The sequence below is a fragment of the Chaetodon auriga genome, chromosome 14 (genome assembly GCF_051107435.1).
Source record: "Chaetodon auriga isolate fChaAug3 chromosome 14, fChaAug3.hap1, whole genome shotgun sequence".
In the NCBI taxonomy this organism is placed as follows: domain Eukaryota; kingdom Metazoa; phylum Chordata; class Actinopteri; order Chaetodontiformes; family Chaetodontidae; genus Chaetodon; species Chaetodon auriga.
The window spans coordinates 20,789,532-20,809,197 of record NC_135087.1 but is presented as its reverse complement, the minus strand read 5'-3'; the positions used below and the strand labels follow the sequence as shown (position 1 = coordinate 20,809,197).

Below are 19,666 nucleotides of genomic sequence, written 5' to 3'. Positions count from 1 at the left end.
GTGTGTGTGTATGCTGTCTGTTTGCGTGTTGTTTTTAAATAGTGCAGCACTCTTCATTGGTCAGTTTTCTGTATTGAACCGCTTTATATATTTTGCTTATGTGTACTTTTACTTAAGTAAAGAATATGAATATTAGCTCCACCCCTCAAATTTCAAACAGTGCTGCAGGAGAAAGAGTGCACGGCTGATGTGAGGAACACTCCCAGTGGTAACGTGCTTCAGTCGTTTCAGGGATGAAGCTTTGATCTTCAGACATGACAGTTCAACGCAGGTACCAGCACCTCTTTCCTCATGGTCCACACACAACTGTACCACCACTCTGTCTTGGCATTCAGGCAGTACTTAGACAGTCCTCTTATTTAAAGCAGCAGGACGGTGTGTGTGTGGAAGGTGACGTCAGCATGTGGTGTTCACTGTTCTTGCATCTACCTGCTGGGTACTGCTGGGTTACAAAGCCTTTACAGTGTACGCATGTGGTGTGTCGGCTTCAGGTGAGCCATTTCATGCTTTGGAGGACAGTGGCATGCATGACGCCCTCAATGCTGATGATGTAAATGTGATGTAAATACACTGATTTCAGTGAGTTCATTGGTCATAGATAAAATATTACTCTACACACCTGTCACCTCCTCTGGAGAGAGTGAAATTAGATCTGACGGAGATGTTAATTATATACAGAAATGAGACTTGCATCACAACTGCAGCACTTTGTACTTCCTGAATTCAATTCATATCCACAGATCCCCTCATTTTATGTGCTTCCCACAGAGCAGAATGCATCAGGCAGTGCAGTCATGAACAACACTGGCTGAGCACCAGTGTTGAGAGAAACACACGAGCTGCTTTGGTGATAACTAGAACATTAAGGAGAGTGCTTGAGTTGATTTAAAAAATGCTGATTCAAATACTATTTCATGCTGTTTCCCCTTTATTATCACTCCTAATAAAACCTCTTCCAGTAATACAGTAATAACTTCAATGCATATAATATTCTGGCAATCACATCCTGTGAACAAAGCCCTGCAGTCACTTAAATTCCACAGCTACAATGATGCTGCCCAAACTCCACATGGAAGACTCCTGCCGACCCTTACATAGAAGTGGGAGTTCAGTGGGGAGCTCTTTCAGTCCTTAGTCCCTGCTGCTGTCACTCATCACTCAGCAGTGATTTCAACAGACTGATTAAACTATGCAACTGATCACCATCTACACTTCTAAACTTGGTGCTATGTGAGTAATAACTGTTTTTCTCGTTGCTAACACTGCTATCTGCAGACACAGTGCACTTTACCAACCATTTACTTCCATTTCCTTTAATTAGCAGAGCTGTTATGAGAATGTGACACTTAAAAAAAAATAAAAAATTCAGATCAACTGTGGACTGTTTTGTCAATATTGTTTTGTTTGCGTCAAAAAATGAAGATCTGCTGGCAAATAAAACTTGCTTCAGTGGTTTGGGCACGGATTTCTATCACACTGCATCTCAGGGGGGTACACGTGGGTCGCCACCGGTATCAAATCTTAGGAATGACTGCCCCGCGGTGGAGAACAATGGAACTGCATCACAACAAAGAAAATAAAAGTGCTTTCTGACACGTCAAGAACAGGACATTATTATCCATTTCACCCCTAAATGTATTTCAGAAATATGAAGCAAAGGATTCTTAGCAAAGATTTTTATTGTCATTAGAAAATAAAGAATTAAAAACTGCAGTATATGTGCAAGACAAGTGTGTAACAGCCTGATTGACAGAAGAAGATACATAAGAATGAAAGAAAACCAAGGAAGGAATGTTGTAACCAAACAACACAATGCACAGAAAATAAGCAAAAGGCTGGAAAAGGATACCGACTATACAAGTGAAGTGTTGAACAGATGCATCAGGAATCCGGACGTTGTTGCATTTGACAGGAAACCTTTGTTAGTCACTGGGGTACATAGTGTCATCAAGGTCTACTTTACACTTTGTCTGATACTACAGCTGTGCTGACAGTAGTTAACCATTTACTGTGCATGCACTGAACAGCACGCGACAGGAGGGACTGGCCACTGCTGTAGAGGAGCTAGCAGCGAGTCTGCGAACACTGCCAAGTGTCATGACACCAGAGAGCATCTCTGAGCAGAGACAGAGGTTGCTTTGCCCTTCATGTTAAAAGATCATTTTGTGACATTAAAGCCCTCATTAAATGTGCTTCAGTTCAAGGAAATTCAGTGCTTGGACTTCAGGGTCCTGCGGTGCACTGCGGCTGTGCTTGGCGGTCGACTTTTAGTGAAGCAGAAGCTGCTGAACTAGATGGTACAAAAGCGAGTCAATGGTCACTTTACATTACATTCATTTAAGTAAGTTCCATAACTGCTTATTGGTGTAATAGATATCCATAAACATGTAGCATTTGCTTCCTCTGGGCAATCATTCACTGGGCAATGAATCATTGATCAAATCTTTTAAATGCAAAGAGAAAGCCAGAAGGACAGTCTTCACTCACTTCACATGATTACATCTAAATGCAAGATATCTGATCGTTCACCTCCCACTGAAGATCTGACCAATCTGAAGCTGACATTATCCAAAGGCAGTTCAAGTCTATGGATGAACAATACGCACGTCAGGACAGTTACTCAAACACTGGTTCAACAGTTCCTCAGGTATAGAACAGCACCAGAACAAGAAGGCTGTTCATTCATGGAGGATCCAGGGATCTTTGACATCTTCACATCTTCACTTCTCTTCCTTGGTGATCTCCGTTTTACTGGTCTGGCTTTATGCTGAGCACTGGGTCCACCAGTTTATTATGGACGTGCATTAAACCTACAATGGAAATGGGTAAAAAAAAAAATAGACAGAATTACATCTCTATGTTACGACTCTCAGTAAAGGACTGACTTTCAGTGCGCGTGTTGCAGTTGACTGATAAAAGTGTATATTTCAACTTACGATTCTCAGAATTATTTCTACATGTCCAGTTTAAAAAAAAAAAAACTGTACATATAATAAACAGAATAATCATGGTGGTGCTGGTGTTGGTACCTTTGAAGTATTTGACCGTTTTGACTCGTAGCTCCAGGGTGGCGTCTTCATCACACACAAAGATGGTGCGTGGGTGCTGCTGGAAGGCTGAAACCGTCCACATGTGGTTCACTCCCTCCTCTATGGCTTTATACAGAGCAAAGGCTTTGTGTGCTCCCGTGATGAGAATCATCACCTGAGCAGAGGACAACAACAGTGTTACACTCCACGACTTGCTGTGGACCCAGAAAAGTAAGATTTGGGCAACGTATGTACATCTTTAAATATATGATTGTATTCAAACTACCAGTTTTAAGGCATGCACAAACAGCACATACTGTGTATAACACAGAAGATTTTGGCATGGTTCACTAGATAATGTTTTTGCATGACAGCTGCCTTTTAGTCTGACCTCCTTGGCATCCATGACAGTTCCTACGCCCACAGTCAGAGCCATGGTGGGAACCTTGGAGAGGTCGTTGCCAAAGAATCGAGCATTGGCCACAATGGTGTCCTTAGCCAGGGTCTTCACTCTGGTCCTGGAAACAAGGCTGGAACCCGGCTCATTGAATGCTATGTGACCATCAGGGCCAATACCTACAGAGAGAGAACAGGACTGAGACTGAGCATCACACAAGACATGAAATGAACCCAATGAGATCTCCACCGGGCTCTGTTTGACTGACGAGAGAAGTCTGACCTCCTACAAACAAGTCGATCCCTCCAGCCTCTGCAATCTTCTGCTCATAAGCCTGACACTCGGCCTCCAGGTCCTCTGCGTTTCCATCCAGAATGTGAGCGTTGGCTGGATCAATGTTGATGTGCTTGAAGAAGTTGTTCCACATGTAGGAGTGATAGCTCTCTGGATGAGCACGAGGTAAACCTGGAGAAAAAGAGCGGCACTTCTTATTGAAGGGCTGCAGTGCCATGAATCCAGCCTCTGGCTTTTTGTACTATCTTAAGGGCCATGTGTGACATGAAATAAGCCTGTAAGATTGTTGTTATCACTCAGTGTGCAGGGGCCTTCCATCATTGCACAGTCAAGTGCTGCTCCTGAGGGACTGCACTTGACATTCTGTTACTCTCTGCATGAACATGAGTACAAGGTTGCACTTGCCCTGAGACTTCCTGGAATGAAACAAACTGAAGTACAACAACATGCCTCATGATGTCCAATTTAATGCTAGAGCACTTCAAAGCTGCTCACAAAGACTTAACTGTGAAGTTGAAGGAGGTCTAACAGCAAGGGAAAAGCTGAGAGTTGAATTAGTCAGCCTACAACTCACCTACGTATTCATCCATGTTGAAGGTTTTCACATATTTGAATGAAAGATCTCCACTTTTGTAGTATTCAATTAACTTCTGGTAACAGCCAAACGGAGTGCTCCCTGAGAGAGATGACACACATTAATAAACAGTGTCATATGGACAAAGATACAGAAACACTTTGATCACTGATGCTAGCAGAATAGCATAGTTTGTGTGAGAGGTGCTCACCTGTAGGCAAGCCCAGCGTGAAGTATCTCTCTGCAGAGGGATTGAACTGGATGATTCTGTTGCGGATGTATTTTGCTGCCCACTCACTGGCCAGGTCATAGTCGTCCAGAATGACCAGCCTCATTATGTTGTCTTAAACAAGAAGAGACATGTTATCATGTTACAGCGCCATGGTAATCTGAAGGAGACACAGTATGAGAAAACATCACGCAGATCTCCATTCAAACACTGACAACTGGATATGTGATTTGCTAAAGGACTGTCGAAGTTGTACAATGTTCCTAACCTACACAAAAAGAGAGGAAAAGAAAGAAAACAGAAAAAAGAAAGAAAAAATTCTAAAACACAGGTTTGTCTCACGAAGGGCTGACTGTTGACTACTATCGCGTTAGATATAAACGGTCAGCAGTAAACAGTTAGCATTATGCAAGCTGGTTCATGGTAAATTGCAAACATTTTGAATTGAGTTTGGCGAGACGGTGGCTAATGTTAGCAAGCCAAGCAACTTGAACGGAAGCGGATTCTGCCAAGTTCAGCTGAATGTACATTTACTGCAGTCACTTCCTGTCACTCAGCTAATGTGAAAGTAACGTTACTAATTAGCTGCTAAAATGAACTACACGGTTGAAAAATGCGTTTCTTTACCTGCTAAAATACGCTGTTTGTCAGAAAAGGAAGTGAAGTACGGAAAGACGCCTGCTTTGTCACATGATCTATCAACTACCGGTCAGGTGATTGGACCATGAACGTATGGAAATCCACGTGAGCCAAAATAATTATAAAATAAATAACATGACTATAAAAATACAAAATAAATGTATAACGAGAAAATTCAGGTCAATAACTTTTGTTTCAACATTTAAATGCTAAGAATAAGAGTCAGATTTATTCACAAGTAAGTTTTCACAATGATATTGGCTGGTATTTTGGTGTATATCAATAACCATTGTAAAAGAAAATAAACTAAAAATCATGTCATGAAAGGTCAGTAGCCCTAAATCTGTTTTAGGATGTGACTAAGCAAGCATGGTCTGGGCTACTTCTTTGTTTTTCATTTATTATATGTAGCCTAATTACTTCCGCCACAGAGGTTATGTTTTGTCCATTTACATGAAAGAAACAAAAATACTTTACTTACAGTCATTTATAACAACGAGTTCCAATAATGAAAAACAAATCTTCATGTTCAATATTCTTAACAAACATTTAACCCAAGCATACAGGTGACTAAATAAAAACAAAATGAAAATATAAGAAAATTTAATCTACATTTACAGTTTCATTTACAAACCTGTTTTTCACAGTTTAGCGTTTCTTTTTCTCTTTGTGGCAACATCCAAGCCGCAGATTATATTCTGTTAACTGATCATTAGTGTGATTTTGTTGTCTTCGCTCTTTATTTGTTTTTTTCCATCCATTTTTTGATGTGGAACCTGTCCTACATGCTTACAGCTAGAAACATGATTCCAACGATTCCAATGATTCCCAAACACAGTCCATAAGTTTATGGGTATGATCAAATAACTGTCATTTAAACTGCTATAACTTGTGAATTCATTGTGCAAAAAATCACTAGTATCTCACAAACTGTAAAGGCTACAGAAGTGAAACTTGGCAGACAGCTGGTGCATTGTGACATGCTTCACAGTTGCAAGTCAGCTGCTTTCAGCAAAAGCGGTTTTGTCAGGAAATGCATTAAACTGAAACTAAGGAAACTAGGAAACAGCCTGGGAAGAGACACCTCCCAGAGGAGGCCGAACTTTACCTACGTGACCAACAAAACCACACTGTGGACCAAGGAGCTGATCCCACTGATAAACCCATTTCACATCAGCTGGGTTTAGTTAAGGGGTGGAGTGGTCATAACTTGTTAGGTGAGTTGGGCGGCTGTTTGTCTGGCCTGTGTTTGTTTTTGGTGGTAATTTTAACTGCATCCTTGATAGTAGTCTAGAGGAGGTGTAAGTTCCCTCTTCAGAAAGCTTACTCTTTTTTTCATTACATCATACATGTTCCTGTATAGACTAGCTCCACTGACACAACAAAGCCAGAGTGTGTCAAATAAGTATGTTATTGTGTTTATGATGATCACAAGCCTGTTTTTCATGTCAGCTGCTGCAGTTTGGACCTCCTCCAGCCAGATGACTCCACCTATACTGACAAAATGTAGACTCTAAATGATTCACAATGCATTTGGTTTTTGGTTGGTAACAGAAATACATTTAGAAAAGAAAGCAATTCATCTGAAATAAAAGACCTATGAGCTGAAAAAACATTCTGATTGTCCTTTGGGATGAACCCCTGTCATTTTACTGTTTTCTTTAATTAGCAGATTAGACACCACAGAACATACTGTATGCTGTAAGTGACAGAAAGCACCTTGTGGAATAACACAGTACTCAACTTTCAGACACATTAAGACATCACAGGAAAGAGACTGCAGAATATTTTAATTTTTAAAAGGGAAAATAACTGCTACACAAACCTCTATCAACTCACTGTTTGCATTTACTTCTTTAAAAAATGAGCCGGATGCAGAGTGAATACAATCTACTACGAGCCCGATTCCAAAAAAGTTGGGATGCTGTGTAAAACAAATAAGGCCGAATGTGATCACTTGCTAATGCTTTTTGACATATACTCGACTGAAAACAGAACATGGGCAATATATTAATGTTTGGCCTCATCAGCTTCATTGATTTTTGTAAATATTTGCTTATTCTGAATTTGATGCGGCAACATGTTTCAAACAGGTTGGGACAGGAGCAACTAAAGACTGGGAAAGATGTGGAATGTTCCAAAAACACCTGTTTGGAACATTCCACAGGTAAACAGGTTCATTGGTAACAGGTGATAGTATCGTGATTGGGTATGAAAGGAACATCCTCGAAAGGCTCAGTTGTTCACAAGCCAGGGTGGAGTGAGGTTCAACACTCATCCCAACTTTTTTGGAATCAGGGTTGTATTTGATATGATACAAAAACAGCAATATTCAGTTCTCCAACAAGTGAGAACAGACCAGAGAGAGCTGTACCTTCAGATATTTCAGAGCAAGAGCTAAAAAAAGTCACCTTACTATCGTCGTCCACTGTAATGTAGTGTGAGTACAATTATCCAGTGCATCTCGTGTACTATAGAGGTAGAAGGGAAAGAAAAATAAATACAATGAAATTCAGTAATTGAATTCTTGGCCAATTATCACTGATGATGAAAAATGATGTAAAAACATTCATAGTACTGTTAATTACAGCAATTCAGAGCAGGTAAGCAGAGGAGCGTATAAAGTATGTGATGTTTCAGCTCAGGCACCTGGGCTTCATCCCAAATGGAATTATCTTCAAAGTTCATGTAAGCCAAAAAAAAAGTAAATGCATTCAACCTGTCCATAGTGTTGACGTCACCCTCAATTTGTTCTTTGCAGAGAGCACCAGAGAGGCTTTTAATGTGGGACTTGGGTGCCCTCTAGAGACAAAAACAAACACTGCAGCCTCACATCTGTTAGTACTCATCACTTGTTGCACTCCTGTCAAATACTGCATGTATTAGAGGACAAACTGTCTCAGGTATGACACTGAATGACTTGCAAAGCATAATTAAAGTTAACATGAAGACATAACATGATTCATATTGTGTGGGATAAGTGAAAGATCAAGTCATTACAAAACATACATACTATAATTCACATTATTCTGATGGCATAAATGTTAGTTTGCAGAAAAATATGACAATTCTGGTGAAAACTGGTGCTGCTTTATGTCAGTCATTCTCCCTTCGCCGGGGCAGCATTCATCAGTGAGGGAGGAGGTGGCGATGAAAGTTCCTCTTCCCGCCTGTCTTACTGACCAGTTTAACATCGGTGATGATGATGTCATGGCTCACTGCCTTGCACATGTCATAGATGGTCAGCGCCGCAACAGAGACAGCTGTCAAAGCCTCCATCTCAACTCCTGTCCGGCCCGTGGTGCGACATGTTGCTGTGATGACCGCAGTGTTCTGCAGCTCATCCAGGTCAAAGGTGACAGAGGCGTGGTCTAACGGGAGCGTGTGACACAGCGGGATGAGGGCTGAAGTCTGCTTGGAAGCCATGATGCCAGCCAACTGCGCCACAGCCAAGGCGTCGCCCTTGGTCAGCTGGTTATCCTGAAGCAGCCGGAACGCAGTGGAGCCTAACATGACGGTGGCGCGGGCTGTGGCCGTGCGACGTGTGGGAGCTTTCCCCCCAACGTCCACCATTGTGGCTCGGCCCTGGGCGTCGGTATGCGTTAGCTGTGCTTCGGTGGTGTCATCCAGGTGACTGTTGTCTGACTCAGTCTGATCACTGGAATCGCTGGAACTCTGATTGTGGCACAGTCTAACACTGTAGTGTTTAAGATGTATTTTGGCATTCATAAAAATAGGTGTTGCTGGGGTCCTGAGTAAGTGGCTCCTCAAAGCATTAGGAACACTGGCTTGTGCGTACCTGAGACAGTCTTCATTAATGACATTTGTGCGTGTAGTAAAAGTTGAAGTCTTCATGTGACAGCTGGTGAGAGTGAGCCCATTCCCAGACTCAGAGGAGTGAGGGGGCGCTGCACTGCCGAGGCTGTCCGTCGCATTAGGTTTTCCTTTGTTGATATGTGATCGAACGTGGGTACCCCCACTCGTTAAGGTTTCAGAGCAGCTAACATTGGCTGGCTGTGCTGAAGGAGTAGAGTCTGGAAGGCACAAAGAACCACCTCTGTTCGGGACTCTCCCGCTGCCTCGATGGAAAGGAGCTGCTGCTGGAGAGAGGGATGTGTGGTTCGTAAGCTGGCAAACAATGGGGAAAGCTCTCTGGCTGTTTTGTGACTTTGGCAAAGACAATGGCTTTTGGGATGTGGTGCCTGTTGGAAAAAGAGAACATTAGTCAAGGAGACTTTAACAAGTATCTTTCATATTGACATGAAGATGCATCTTCAAAAATTGGCTAAAAGTTCAATGTAAATGCGTGTTGAAGCTGCATAGCTCATGATGAATAAAATGTGAATGTAGAAAAAAAGTATAGTATCAGTGATGGAACATACTGAGTGTCAGAGATTTGTACGTACAGCAATGTCACCCACCAATGAGGATCATGGGCCTGTTCTTCATCTGGGAGATACTGAACATGCCTGAAGACACAAACAGGAAGATATTACGTTCCACTAGAACTTGGTTTAGTACAAATACTGTGTTGTATATGAACTAACTGCACACACTCTACCTGCGTGTTGTTTCTTCTTCCTTCCCACGGCAGCTCCAATGATTTGCAGTAGCTCTTCATGTGATGCTCCGGAGCGCAAGACATCTCTCAAAGACACCTCAGAGTTCCCAAACAAACACACCTGAAGGAAGACCGACCCATCATGGATGGTGCCAAACCAAAGAAGGGATGAGATTATTGATTATGTAGACCTATGTGTGTACACAGTGCAGCATTAAGTCAAAAACAGAAGTCATTAAGAGCCTAACACAGAACCGCTGCAGCTTTACCTTGAGGCTGCCGTCTGCAGTGATGCGTAAGCGGTTGCAGGAGCCACAGAAATGGTCAGACATGGAGGTGATGAAGCCCACCTGACCTTTGAAGCCTGGGACTTTAAATGTCTGTTCCAAGACAGAAGAAGAGAAGAAGTCAAACCAGTGACAAAGTGCTTGATCTAAAACATGTACACGAGCCTAAACAAGAAAGAATAGTGCTAGCATCATCCTGATGTATATGTCAGAGAAATGAGGAGGCTAAATTGATCATCTCTGCCAGCAAATGAATAATAATGTCGCACAGATGGAGACACTGACCTTGGCAGTCTCTGTGTGTCCAGTCTGAAGCATTTCCAGGTTGGGCCACTGCTGCCTAATGTGGTCCAGCATCTCCTGGTAACTCACCATCTTCTTAAAGTTCCACTTGTTGCCTGCACAGAGGAGAAGAGACACCGTGGGTCAGTGTACTGTGTAGCAAATCATAAGCTACAGCATCTTTCAGCTCACTGATCATTTAACCAGCTGTGACTTGCGTGTGCAGTAGAAACATCAGACACATTTCTGCAAGCAAAACTGAACAGACCACATTTTCTTCAGAGGGAAAGGAAGGAAAAAGGAACGTTAAAAGCTTAGAATTTGCATAAAAACAAGCTGTGCAGAGTGGCCAAAAACACTTTATACCATTATATAACACCGAAATTATTTGAGTCATACCATTTCATTGGTCTTATTTGATTCCTAAAGACTTATATGAACACTGTATATTAAATATTGTTTGATTTAAGACCTGCTGCACCAGCAATATGCATTGTAGCATAAGCATGTTTTAAAACTATTTACAATAAGGTCAATTTAAGTCATATTTAAATGTCTTCAAATGTCTAAATAATGGCCCTGTAATATAACGTCACTCTCCAGATACCTTTCCTGATCTGGGTGATGAGACACGGCAGGAAGTCAGCACTCACCATCGAAGGGCATGTATTCGATGAAGCGCACCTCCAGAGGCTTCTTCTCTGTCAGCGCCACAAAATCCAGCAGCTCATCCTCGTTGAGGCCTCGCATCACCACACAGTTGACCTACAGAGGACAGCACACAACAACAGGCCACTGATTACAACACTGAATATCCATCGCATCCGCAGAAGGAGACTGAAGTCTGCTGGGTTGTTATCTTTAGGATAACCAATTGTTAAAAAAAAGAGATAAACAAAAGAGAGTTAAAAAAAAATGAATTAAAATATAGTAAACATTTCCAGGTTAAATACCTTGACAGGGTTGTAGCCCATTTCGATGGCTTTATCAATGCCCTCCATGACCTTGTGGAACCCTGGAAAAACAGATAGAAACTGATGCTGAAATGCTCAAACTTGGAGTAGTTAACAACATTTTGTAACACCTTAATCTCACCTTGATATCTTTGAATTTTGTTTTGTTTCATAATGTATGACACAATATGCGTCTGCTTCAGCTTCACAGGCCGTCACAACATAAGTTCCACTTTCTCTGTTCACTGCCTTTTACCATCTGACTAAGCCCACAATGAGCCACAAGTCCCTGATATGTCAACATCTCCAGCTAATCCCTCAGCAGCAGCCTGAATGTTTCAACAGCAAATTGCCGATGTCAGACTCATCATTTATTTTCATCTGCACAAAACCCACAAATCCAGACAGACCTGCACCGGCTGCTCAGCGTCTCTGCAGGAGCTGAGGCTTATGTTAAGTCATCTTGAATTCCCGTAGTAGCAATTAAATGCACTTAAATGTTCTTAAAATCCTAGATAAGCTCATTGGGGACTAAGACGCACGGTTTCTTTCAGCTATAGCTACAGATCCAATGTCTGCTACTACTGACTGAAGAACAAAACTACAATTACCGCCTCAAGGTTGTTTGCCTCCACCGACCAATCAAGTTGCAGTTTACAGTGTGTGTCCAGGATCATATAATATATGGTGCGTCCAGCTACGGCGCAGAGGCATAAAAATCAGGTGTTGTGGAAGAGGACTGGCTCAGACGACCCTTTTTTCCACCTCCCAGTATGGCCACTGCTCCTTTTTCTCTCCTTCATTTCCTGATCTCAGTCGGTCCATCTGTGTCTACCTTCCATACGCCAACCACCCAGAGCTCTGCCCTGCTGTCCTCTCTGCTCCATGTCTGTTAGAGCCTACAGCCTCCTTCACTTACCTACAGGGATCGAGCCACAGCTATAGGCACATATATACAACAGTGATTTAGCCTGTTCACTGCTACTTGGACAAAGAGTACAGCAACAGGGATCATATACAGTCTCATCGTAAGATAACAGCAGCAGGGCATCAGAAACTTGTGTTTTGCGACAGCTGTTCTTGTACTAATCTGTCAAACTATTACATTTCCTAGTACATTTAAGCTTCAGTCCCTTAACCTTCCTTCAAGTCTTGCAGGTGACATTGTGTGTCAAACACTTTTCCGTACCTTTCCGCCTGACAATGAACTCAAACTTGGCAGGTACCAGTGAATCCAGGCTTATATTAATCAGGTCAAGGCCAGCGTCTTTCAGCTTAGGCAGAAGCCTGGCCAAGTTCATGCCGTTGGTCGTCACTGCGATGGTTTTCAGGCCCTCCAGTTTCCTTAGTTCTGCTGTAGAGGGAGAGCAAACATGGGAACAAAAGAGAAAGAAAGAAGGGAGTGAGTGAGACAAAACTGTGGTGACAAATATTTACACAAGTTTCTGTCGTGTGTAACTGTTCCATAGCTAACTGAGCTAACTGACAAGACTTTGTCTACCTATGCATGAAAGACTGAAAAGTAAGTGGGAATATGAAAATGCCTAATAATGATGGAAACTGGGGCGACTTTTTAAGGGTACTCCACTGATTTAGTGCTGCATTAACAAAACACGCCTCAAATTATAAAGTGTTATGTTAATAATGTCAGACTAAATGACTTAATAGCATTAGCTAGGTCAGCTTTAGTGGATATTACCCACTTTGATCTGCATGAATTCTACCGACTCTGACAGCATAAACAAATAGGACAAAGCGCCACCTGCATTTACAAAAGACTGGTAGTTACTAAGTCCCCAAAACCTGCTGGTTGTAGCACTTATCAGCTGCAGCTTGTGATGCTACAGTGACTTCAGGTTTACACAGGTGACTGCTTGTGAATGGATGACTCTAAAGATGATTTACACATTAAGTCTTTACTAGCAAAGACATTTCTTACATTTTATTGGCACAACTCAATTTAGCCAATCACTAGTTTCAAACTAGCCAATAGTTAATAGAAAGCTAAAAAACTACTCATTGTTTCCCATTCTCAGAAAACAACAACAACAAATACAGAAGATCAGAAGTCTAGTTCCTGTTTTGACTTCATTCAAATGATCTGCTTTAATGAGGGTCCTGTGAGGTCACAGTGGTGGCCTGTCACATGACACACTGATAACCTGTGATCTTTATGGGGCCGCTGGAAACATACGCTCCTCTTGTCACAAAGACATTACCAATCAGTCACACCACGTTGCTTCACTCATTCATGTCATGCTTTGACATTGTTCCCACGAGCACTGGTCTCAAAGCATGATCCTCAGTGGCAAAGGCCGCAACAGCTAATCAACGAATTAGGCTGTAAAATGAAAGTGGTGTGATGATTTGTCATTTGACTAAGCACACAGCGGTGTGCATACTTTTCCCTTCCACAAGGCACGCATGGAGAATTCGTCCTGCTCCTCTTGTCTCTCTCCTTTTCTCTCCTCATGTCACTTAGAAAAGTTCTCGTCGGCAGCACATGAACCATTGACAGCCTTGGATGCCAAACACGGTGTTGAAACAACACAAAACAGTTTCCTGGATTTGTGATTTAAGAGCAGAGGACACACCTGTATTTCGACATAAATAGTAGTGAACTAATGTGACAGACTGGCAGCACACCTTAATCCACCTCAACACCAGCTGAGATAAGCAGGCCTTATCTACCCAGTTTTTACTGGTTCCTTACAGATGATATCCAGCACATCAGGTCTGATGAGGGGCTCTCCTCCGGTCAGGCGGATTTTCTCCACCCCCTCCTGCACAAAGAGACGAGCCAGGGTCAGAACCTCCGAGGTGGACAGCAGCTGGGCCCGTGGCGTAAGCTTCACCCCCTCCTCTGGCATGCAGTACTGACCTGAAGATGGGAAGAAGGTAAAATGGTAACAGGACACCAAAGATGTGATGTGGCATTCAACAGACGCTTTTATCCGACATTATCAAAGTTTTTATTTGCTGCTGGGGTTCAGTTGGGATTGAAACATTCAAGGTGAAAGTGCCACAGAGGTGGATCTACTCAGCAACACACTTGTAAAAAACTGAATCCCAGATGCAGATGTTAAGGTATCAATACACTTGTAATACAATAACTCAAATAAGATCGCTGTGCTGTTGTTCTGATCCTCTTGCCAGATATTTCTTTTTCTGAGTTATTGAACTTTTTCAGTACGTTGGATTTTAGATATAAAATCAGATCTGCATCTTCTTCCGTTGACGTGTCATCAGGTCAGCAGGTGTTCCTTATTCTCAAGATTACACTGCCGCGAGTGATGAACCGCTTTCTCTGACCTGCACCCATCTGACCCAGCATGAGCTTTGTAACCTGTAACCTGTAACCCTACATATGGTTTTCAAGTTGATTTGAGCCAATTCCCAAATATTTTTAAACAACATCGTTTTGCACCCTGCACAAACTTCCCACTGCTAAAGCATCTTTGACTCCAAACCAGTTCCAGGTGCTTTCCTACAGTTGACCCTGACCTCTATAAGAGAGGGAAAACTACATTCCCACGAGGATCAGTGTAATCTAGTATTATCAGCTAGAGCTGTGGTGGTGGTTGTAATAGTGGCAGCAGTAGAATCACTACTACTGAATGTGGTTTCCTCAATTAGCTGGATAATGTGGCACAGTGGGAACATCTACTCACACCGCAGGTTGCATTTCTCAGTCAGGGAGATGCGCAGGTAGCTGTGTCTCCGGCCAAAGCTGTCAGTCAAGAATGCAGAAAAGGGCAATATGCCACCATCTCTTAACCTCTCCTGGGGATAAAGAAAAAAGGACAGACATTGTAGCACTGATATGACATGTGGACACACCTGATAAAGAGGGTGCAGTAGATCTGGCATGTCTTGTTTTACAATCTTATTTTACATCAAACGTGACATGACGGCTTGGTTCCTCTGTATGTTTATTATATTTATATCAGTCTGAGGCTGGATCTGTGCCCCTAAACCAGTGAACAGTTTGGGGGTTTTTTTTGCAAGTTACAAAACAGAGTTCTTTGAAAGCAGGCATGCTGCCTTGTAGCTCCTGAACCTTGTCCATTGCTGGCAGCTGCTGGGTCAGAAGTTATCAGCAAACACGTGACTCAGCAGCAGATTAAACACACTGAAGGTAATCACAGAACTCAGCCAAAGACCCAACTGAACATTTCTGCATCTGCTTATTTGTTCAACTCAGTGGTCCTCCCTCAACAACAGCCATCACTACTTCTCAGAAAGCCCTTGCAATGCTTTGGAAACATGTTTCCTAGTTCATTCACCCTGTCAGTGGTGAGTTCAAGTACCGACCAAGCAGACACACAAAGTATCTAATACAGTGGTGTAAAATTGCTGGCGTCCTTTCTAACCCTGTCGTAGCATTAACTTGCTGGTTTAATGTTTAGTGCATAACAGTGTTAGCTCGTCTAGCTTTTATCAGGCCCTTAACTAGACAGAGGTTGCAGCTCCGTTACACACTGACACACGTTGTCACCTAACATGACAACGTTACGTTAGCTAATAATCCCAGCAGCTAGCCTGAGATGAGACCTTCACGGTGAAAACCTCAGCACCGTGTGTGACCTGTGGGCAGCATTACCTCTCTCGGTCTGCTTTTCAGAGGTAAGGCGAAGTTGGCAGCGGACACAGTCGAGTCTCCAAGTTCAAGTTTATTTTCCTTGTGCGTAGCGCTGGAGTACAGTCGTTCAATGTCCCGGTTTACGCACTGCACGAGTTTTCTGACGTTTCTTAAACTGTTGTGTCTATAGAGGAGGCGGCAGCGCGTGCTAGCGTGAGTAGCCATTGGTTTTCTTTCCTGACAGCTTCGGCTTCTCCTTCAGTTGTTCACGGGTCTCTTGGTCCGAGTTGCACTGCAGTAAAAGCTGTCAGTTTACCCGAGGACCAGGAGGGGCGTACAGAGGGGTCAGCCAAACGCAACGTACATAAACCCCGGTGCACGCTGGGTAGTGTAGTCCGGGGATTATCAGTGACACAGAAACCCTCTCTGACTATTGACTCTTTCTTTCATGTCAGTTGTGTGTATTATATTTCATTCATTTTTCTTTGTTGAATCTGTCATCCATGTCCAAGTGTTGTGCGATAGCTGCCAGGTTTACTCATTTTCTAAACCAATCCTGCACAGAGCTGGTATATCTTGTGTGCCGTTGCATGCACTTTGCACACAAGCAGTAGTATGTTCTGGGACAAATTTTATGTTGGTCCTCTTTTCACATCAAGGGCTTTAAGAGAAGAAGTCATAGAAATGATCCATTCAAAGTGGTGAGAGACTGTAGACAGTAAAGGTAAATGGAGCCCCAAAAGCTCTTTAAATTAATGATCTCCGTGAACCTGTGTTGTGTATGCAATTGTTATGACTGGCTGAGTTTTGGCTTTATCGTCGCTGAAAGAAATCATTTCCATTTAAATAATAATAAAGAAATAAAATAAAAAATTGAAAGATTCTTCCCAGTCTCTTTTACAGTTTTCATCTGCCTAATATGTTGTTCATCAGTCCCTGTGGCAATCACAGGCTGCCATACTGCGCTTTGTGTGGTGACCCTGACATCACCAGGAAAAGGAGAGCCTAGCATTTCATTTACACATCCGAAGCAATACCTACTGGAAATGAGACACAGCATGCACACTCATTAAGAACATGCATACATACACACAGAGAGACAGAGAAGTTGTGATAAATATGTGAAAATGTCCTTCGGTCACATGATCACACTTGAGCCAGTTCTATTCTAACTCACTCACACAGACGTCTGTAGATATGTTCCATGTGCATTTTTTCAGAGCCCCATTTACTTTTTGTACCATTTGCCCACACGCAAAAGTGATGATGTGATCCTCATATCATGTGACTGAAATTTCATACTTAGATAACATGAGAATGACTGAAACATCTCCATGACTACAGAGCAAACTCCATTCACCGATGAAGGCCAAGAGATGTGGTGGAGAGCAGAGGAAAATTTAAAGGAATTGAAGCGCGTGCTGAGAATGTTTTCTCAAGCTGTCCAAGCTCAATAAGGAAACTCCGTGCTCAGTGTGACAGCACGTTTTAAAAGCACTGCGTGAACACTACAGAATGTGCAGATGTACTCAAGCATACTGTGAAAATATATTTCAAAAGATGTTTGACACAAACAAGAAAGTCATATTCACTTAGCCACTTAATTCTATAGAAGCAATCCAGCAGAAATATTTAGTGAGTGGATCAGATGGATTAGGAGACTGATATGCCTCTTGGTACACACATGTACCCTGACTGTGATAACCCACTCCATTAAATCTAAAAATAGATCACATCAGACTTGGAATTACAGATACTCAACTTTAAAATATAAAAAAAAAATATATATAGCAGACAAAGGTCAGCTAGCTGTAGGTTTGTATACCGATTAGGCGTAATTGTATATACTGTGCCATGTTCATCAGCGCTCTGCCTTGACTTTGGGAGGATGCTGTTTGCAATGTGTGGTGTATCCACTAGATAGCAGTACAATGCTGAATTTGTTTTTTAGAGAGTGCACCACACTTAAACATTTAAACCGCTGAGGCAAAATCTACAGACTGGCTTATCAAATAAATAGAATCACAGAGAACATTTTGTTATTGGAGTAATGTTTTGGAGGAACTCTCAGCATAATCGACATCTCATACACAAGATGATGGAAAATGAGAGAACTCTGTGTAAAACAAATATTACATGGAGGAGGGTATGAAGGTGAATGTTCTGGCAGTAAAATCGCTCTTCATTTCAGTTTTTTGATATTTCAATCCAGTGCATATTTGTGAAAAGAAACAATTCTGTCCCAAAGTTATAAATAGAGAACCAACTGCTGGATCTGCTGCGTGTTTCTGATCCCTGATGAGGGGTATTGTATCATAATCAACACACCTCATGTGCACTGAAAAGCTTTTTGTCTGTACCATATATTTTTTGCAGTAGCCCTGCTGAGTTCAGCCCTGCCAGTAAACACTGTAGCTCCATTTCTATCCCAGCACCCTGCGCAAATCAACCTTTTTTACATCTGCACCACAATTAAGTGTGAAAATATGTGTGTGTGCGCTGAGCTCATAAAACCCAGTTACACAGAGTGTTGTTTGTCTGAACCATGCTGTACCATGCTGCACGTATAATCTGCAAAATCAAAAGTATGTACCACAAATAGATGATGTGCAGAGTCCTGTTTTGCTGAAATCATGGGCAGGAAGGATCAGATGCACTCATGAGTGAAAATAAATAAATATATATAAAAAACTTTTTTTTTTCCTGGTCGTACCAATGATTTTCTCCTCTCTCAGCGGTGAGGTGAACCATATTCAAACTGACTTAGTGCACATGGCAGTGAACCCATTGAGGTAATCAGAGGCGACCGTTGAGGAATCATTCAGAAGTTCATTCCTTGGGTCAGCACACAGGCTGAAAAGGTCCAGCGGTGGGTGGCAGAAGGCCCTCACAGGCCGCAGGGCTGAACAATGAACAGACGTGTTATTCCATGCATCACCACACCACCACAGGTTTTTACATTTGAAGCTGAATTGACTTATTGACGCTGAAACATGCCCTCCACTTGAATGCAAGGCTGCATTTTGTACCATACTTACAGCCAATAAGATAACAGTTAAAATCCCAGACAATTGCCAGCACTGAGTAAATTGCTTCAGCAGATATCTGTGCAACATAAATGTCTTTTGACATCCTGCCATCAGAACCGTCGCTTCTTCATGTTCTCTTGATAAAAGTTCATTTTTTGAATGTTTTAAATAACAAATCTGGCCATATCACACATTGTTCTTTTGAAAGCACTGATACAATTGAAACAATCCAGGAACTATAGTTAAGATAAACTGCTAAACCATGTGTGCAGCTAAAAGGCAGTTTATGGTGTATTACAGGTAAGAGTGGCAGCACATGGGATGAATCAAAGCTTCAACTGCTCTCCCTAGGAAACATGCGTCTCTGATCTGAGGGGAGAATGTCACATTCTTTAGACAATTTGCTGCAAAGCTAAAATGTGGTCTTTCCCAGTAAATGACTGCCGACTTTTCTTAATGAATATGGAAAAACACGGCGTTGTTTTTCAGGCTCAACACTGCCTTGTGAAGGAAAAAAATGCAACACTGTGGAACATGTTATGTCCTTTGTGTCGGTGGACATTTTATTGATCATAGAGGTAATTGATTACATAGTTATTGATCAACTTTTGTTTCCATGCTGCACCGTAAAGCACATCCCCAAAGCCCTCTCCATCAATGATGGCTTATGCATGTTTCTTTTGCCTTTCGCCGCTCTCCTTTTAGCACCTGAAGTACATCCAGTTCGACGGACAGCTTTGGCTGAGCAGCGGAGCATGAAATCGCTGCCAGACAAGAAGTCTGTGAAACATGCTGATTTCTGACAACAAT

At 42.2% G+C, this 19,666-nt stretch overlaps 2 protein-coding genes across 3 annotated transcripts; both read right to left on the bottom strand.

The window, feature by feature from the left end:
- Positions 1 to 1,666: 1,666 nt before the first annotated feature.
- On the bottom strand, positions 1,667 to 5,224 carry LOC143332267 (glucosamine-6-phosphate deaminase 2). The gene is made up of 7 exons (XM_076749608.1): positions 5,151 to 5,224; positions 4,506 to 4,637; positions 4,295 to 4,396; positions 3,709 to 3,891; positions 3,421 to 3,605; positions 3,030 to 3,204; positions 1,667 to 2,810 (listed from the first exon to the last, which is right to left on the bottom strand). Exons 2-7 carry the CDS (start codon positions 4,627 to 4,629, stop codon positions 2,749 to 2,751), a joined length of 831 nt encoding a protein of 276 aa, XP_076605723.1. The 5' UTR covers positions 4,630 to 4,637; positions 5,151 to 5,224; the 3' UTR covers positions 1,667 to 2,748.
- Positions 5,225 to 6,785: 1,561 nt separating this feature from the next.
- mocs1 (molybdenum cofactor synthesis 1) lies at positions 6,786 to 16,165 on the bottom strand. 2 transcript variants are annotated; one of them, XM_076749509.1, is made up of 11 exons: positions 15,849 to 16,165; positions 14,917 to 15,028; positions 13,959 to 14,126; positions 12,435 to 12,599; positions 11,246 to 11,307; positions 10,946 to 11,057; positions 10,296 to 10,408; positions 9,993 to 10,103; positions 9,724 to 9,844; positions 9,569 to 9,631; positions 6,786 to 9,364 (listed from the first exon to the last, which is right to left on the bottom strand). In XM_076749509.1, exons 1-10 carry the CDS (start codon positions 16,050 to 16,052, stop codon positions 9,576 to 9,578), a joined length of 1,224 nt encoding a protein of 407 aa, XP_076605624.1. In that variant the 5' UTR covers positions 16,053 to 16,165; the 3' UTR covers positions 6,786 to 9,364; positions 9,569 to 9,575. The 2 variants fall into 2 exon arrangements, with proteins under 2 accessions (XP_076605624.1, XP_076605623.1); XM_076749508.1 differs by having other exon boundaries at positions 6,804 to 9,364; positions 9,584 to 9,631; positions 15,849 to 16,145.
- Positions 16,166 to 19,666: the final 3,501 nt, after the last annotated feature.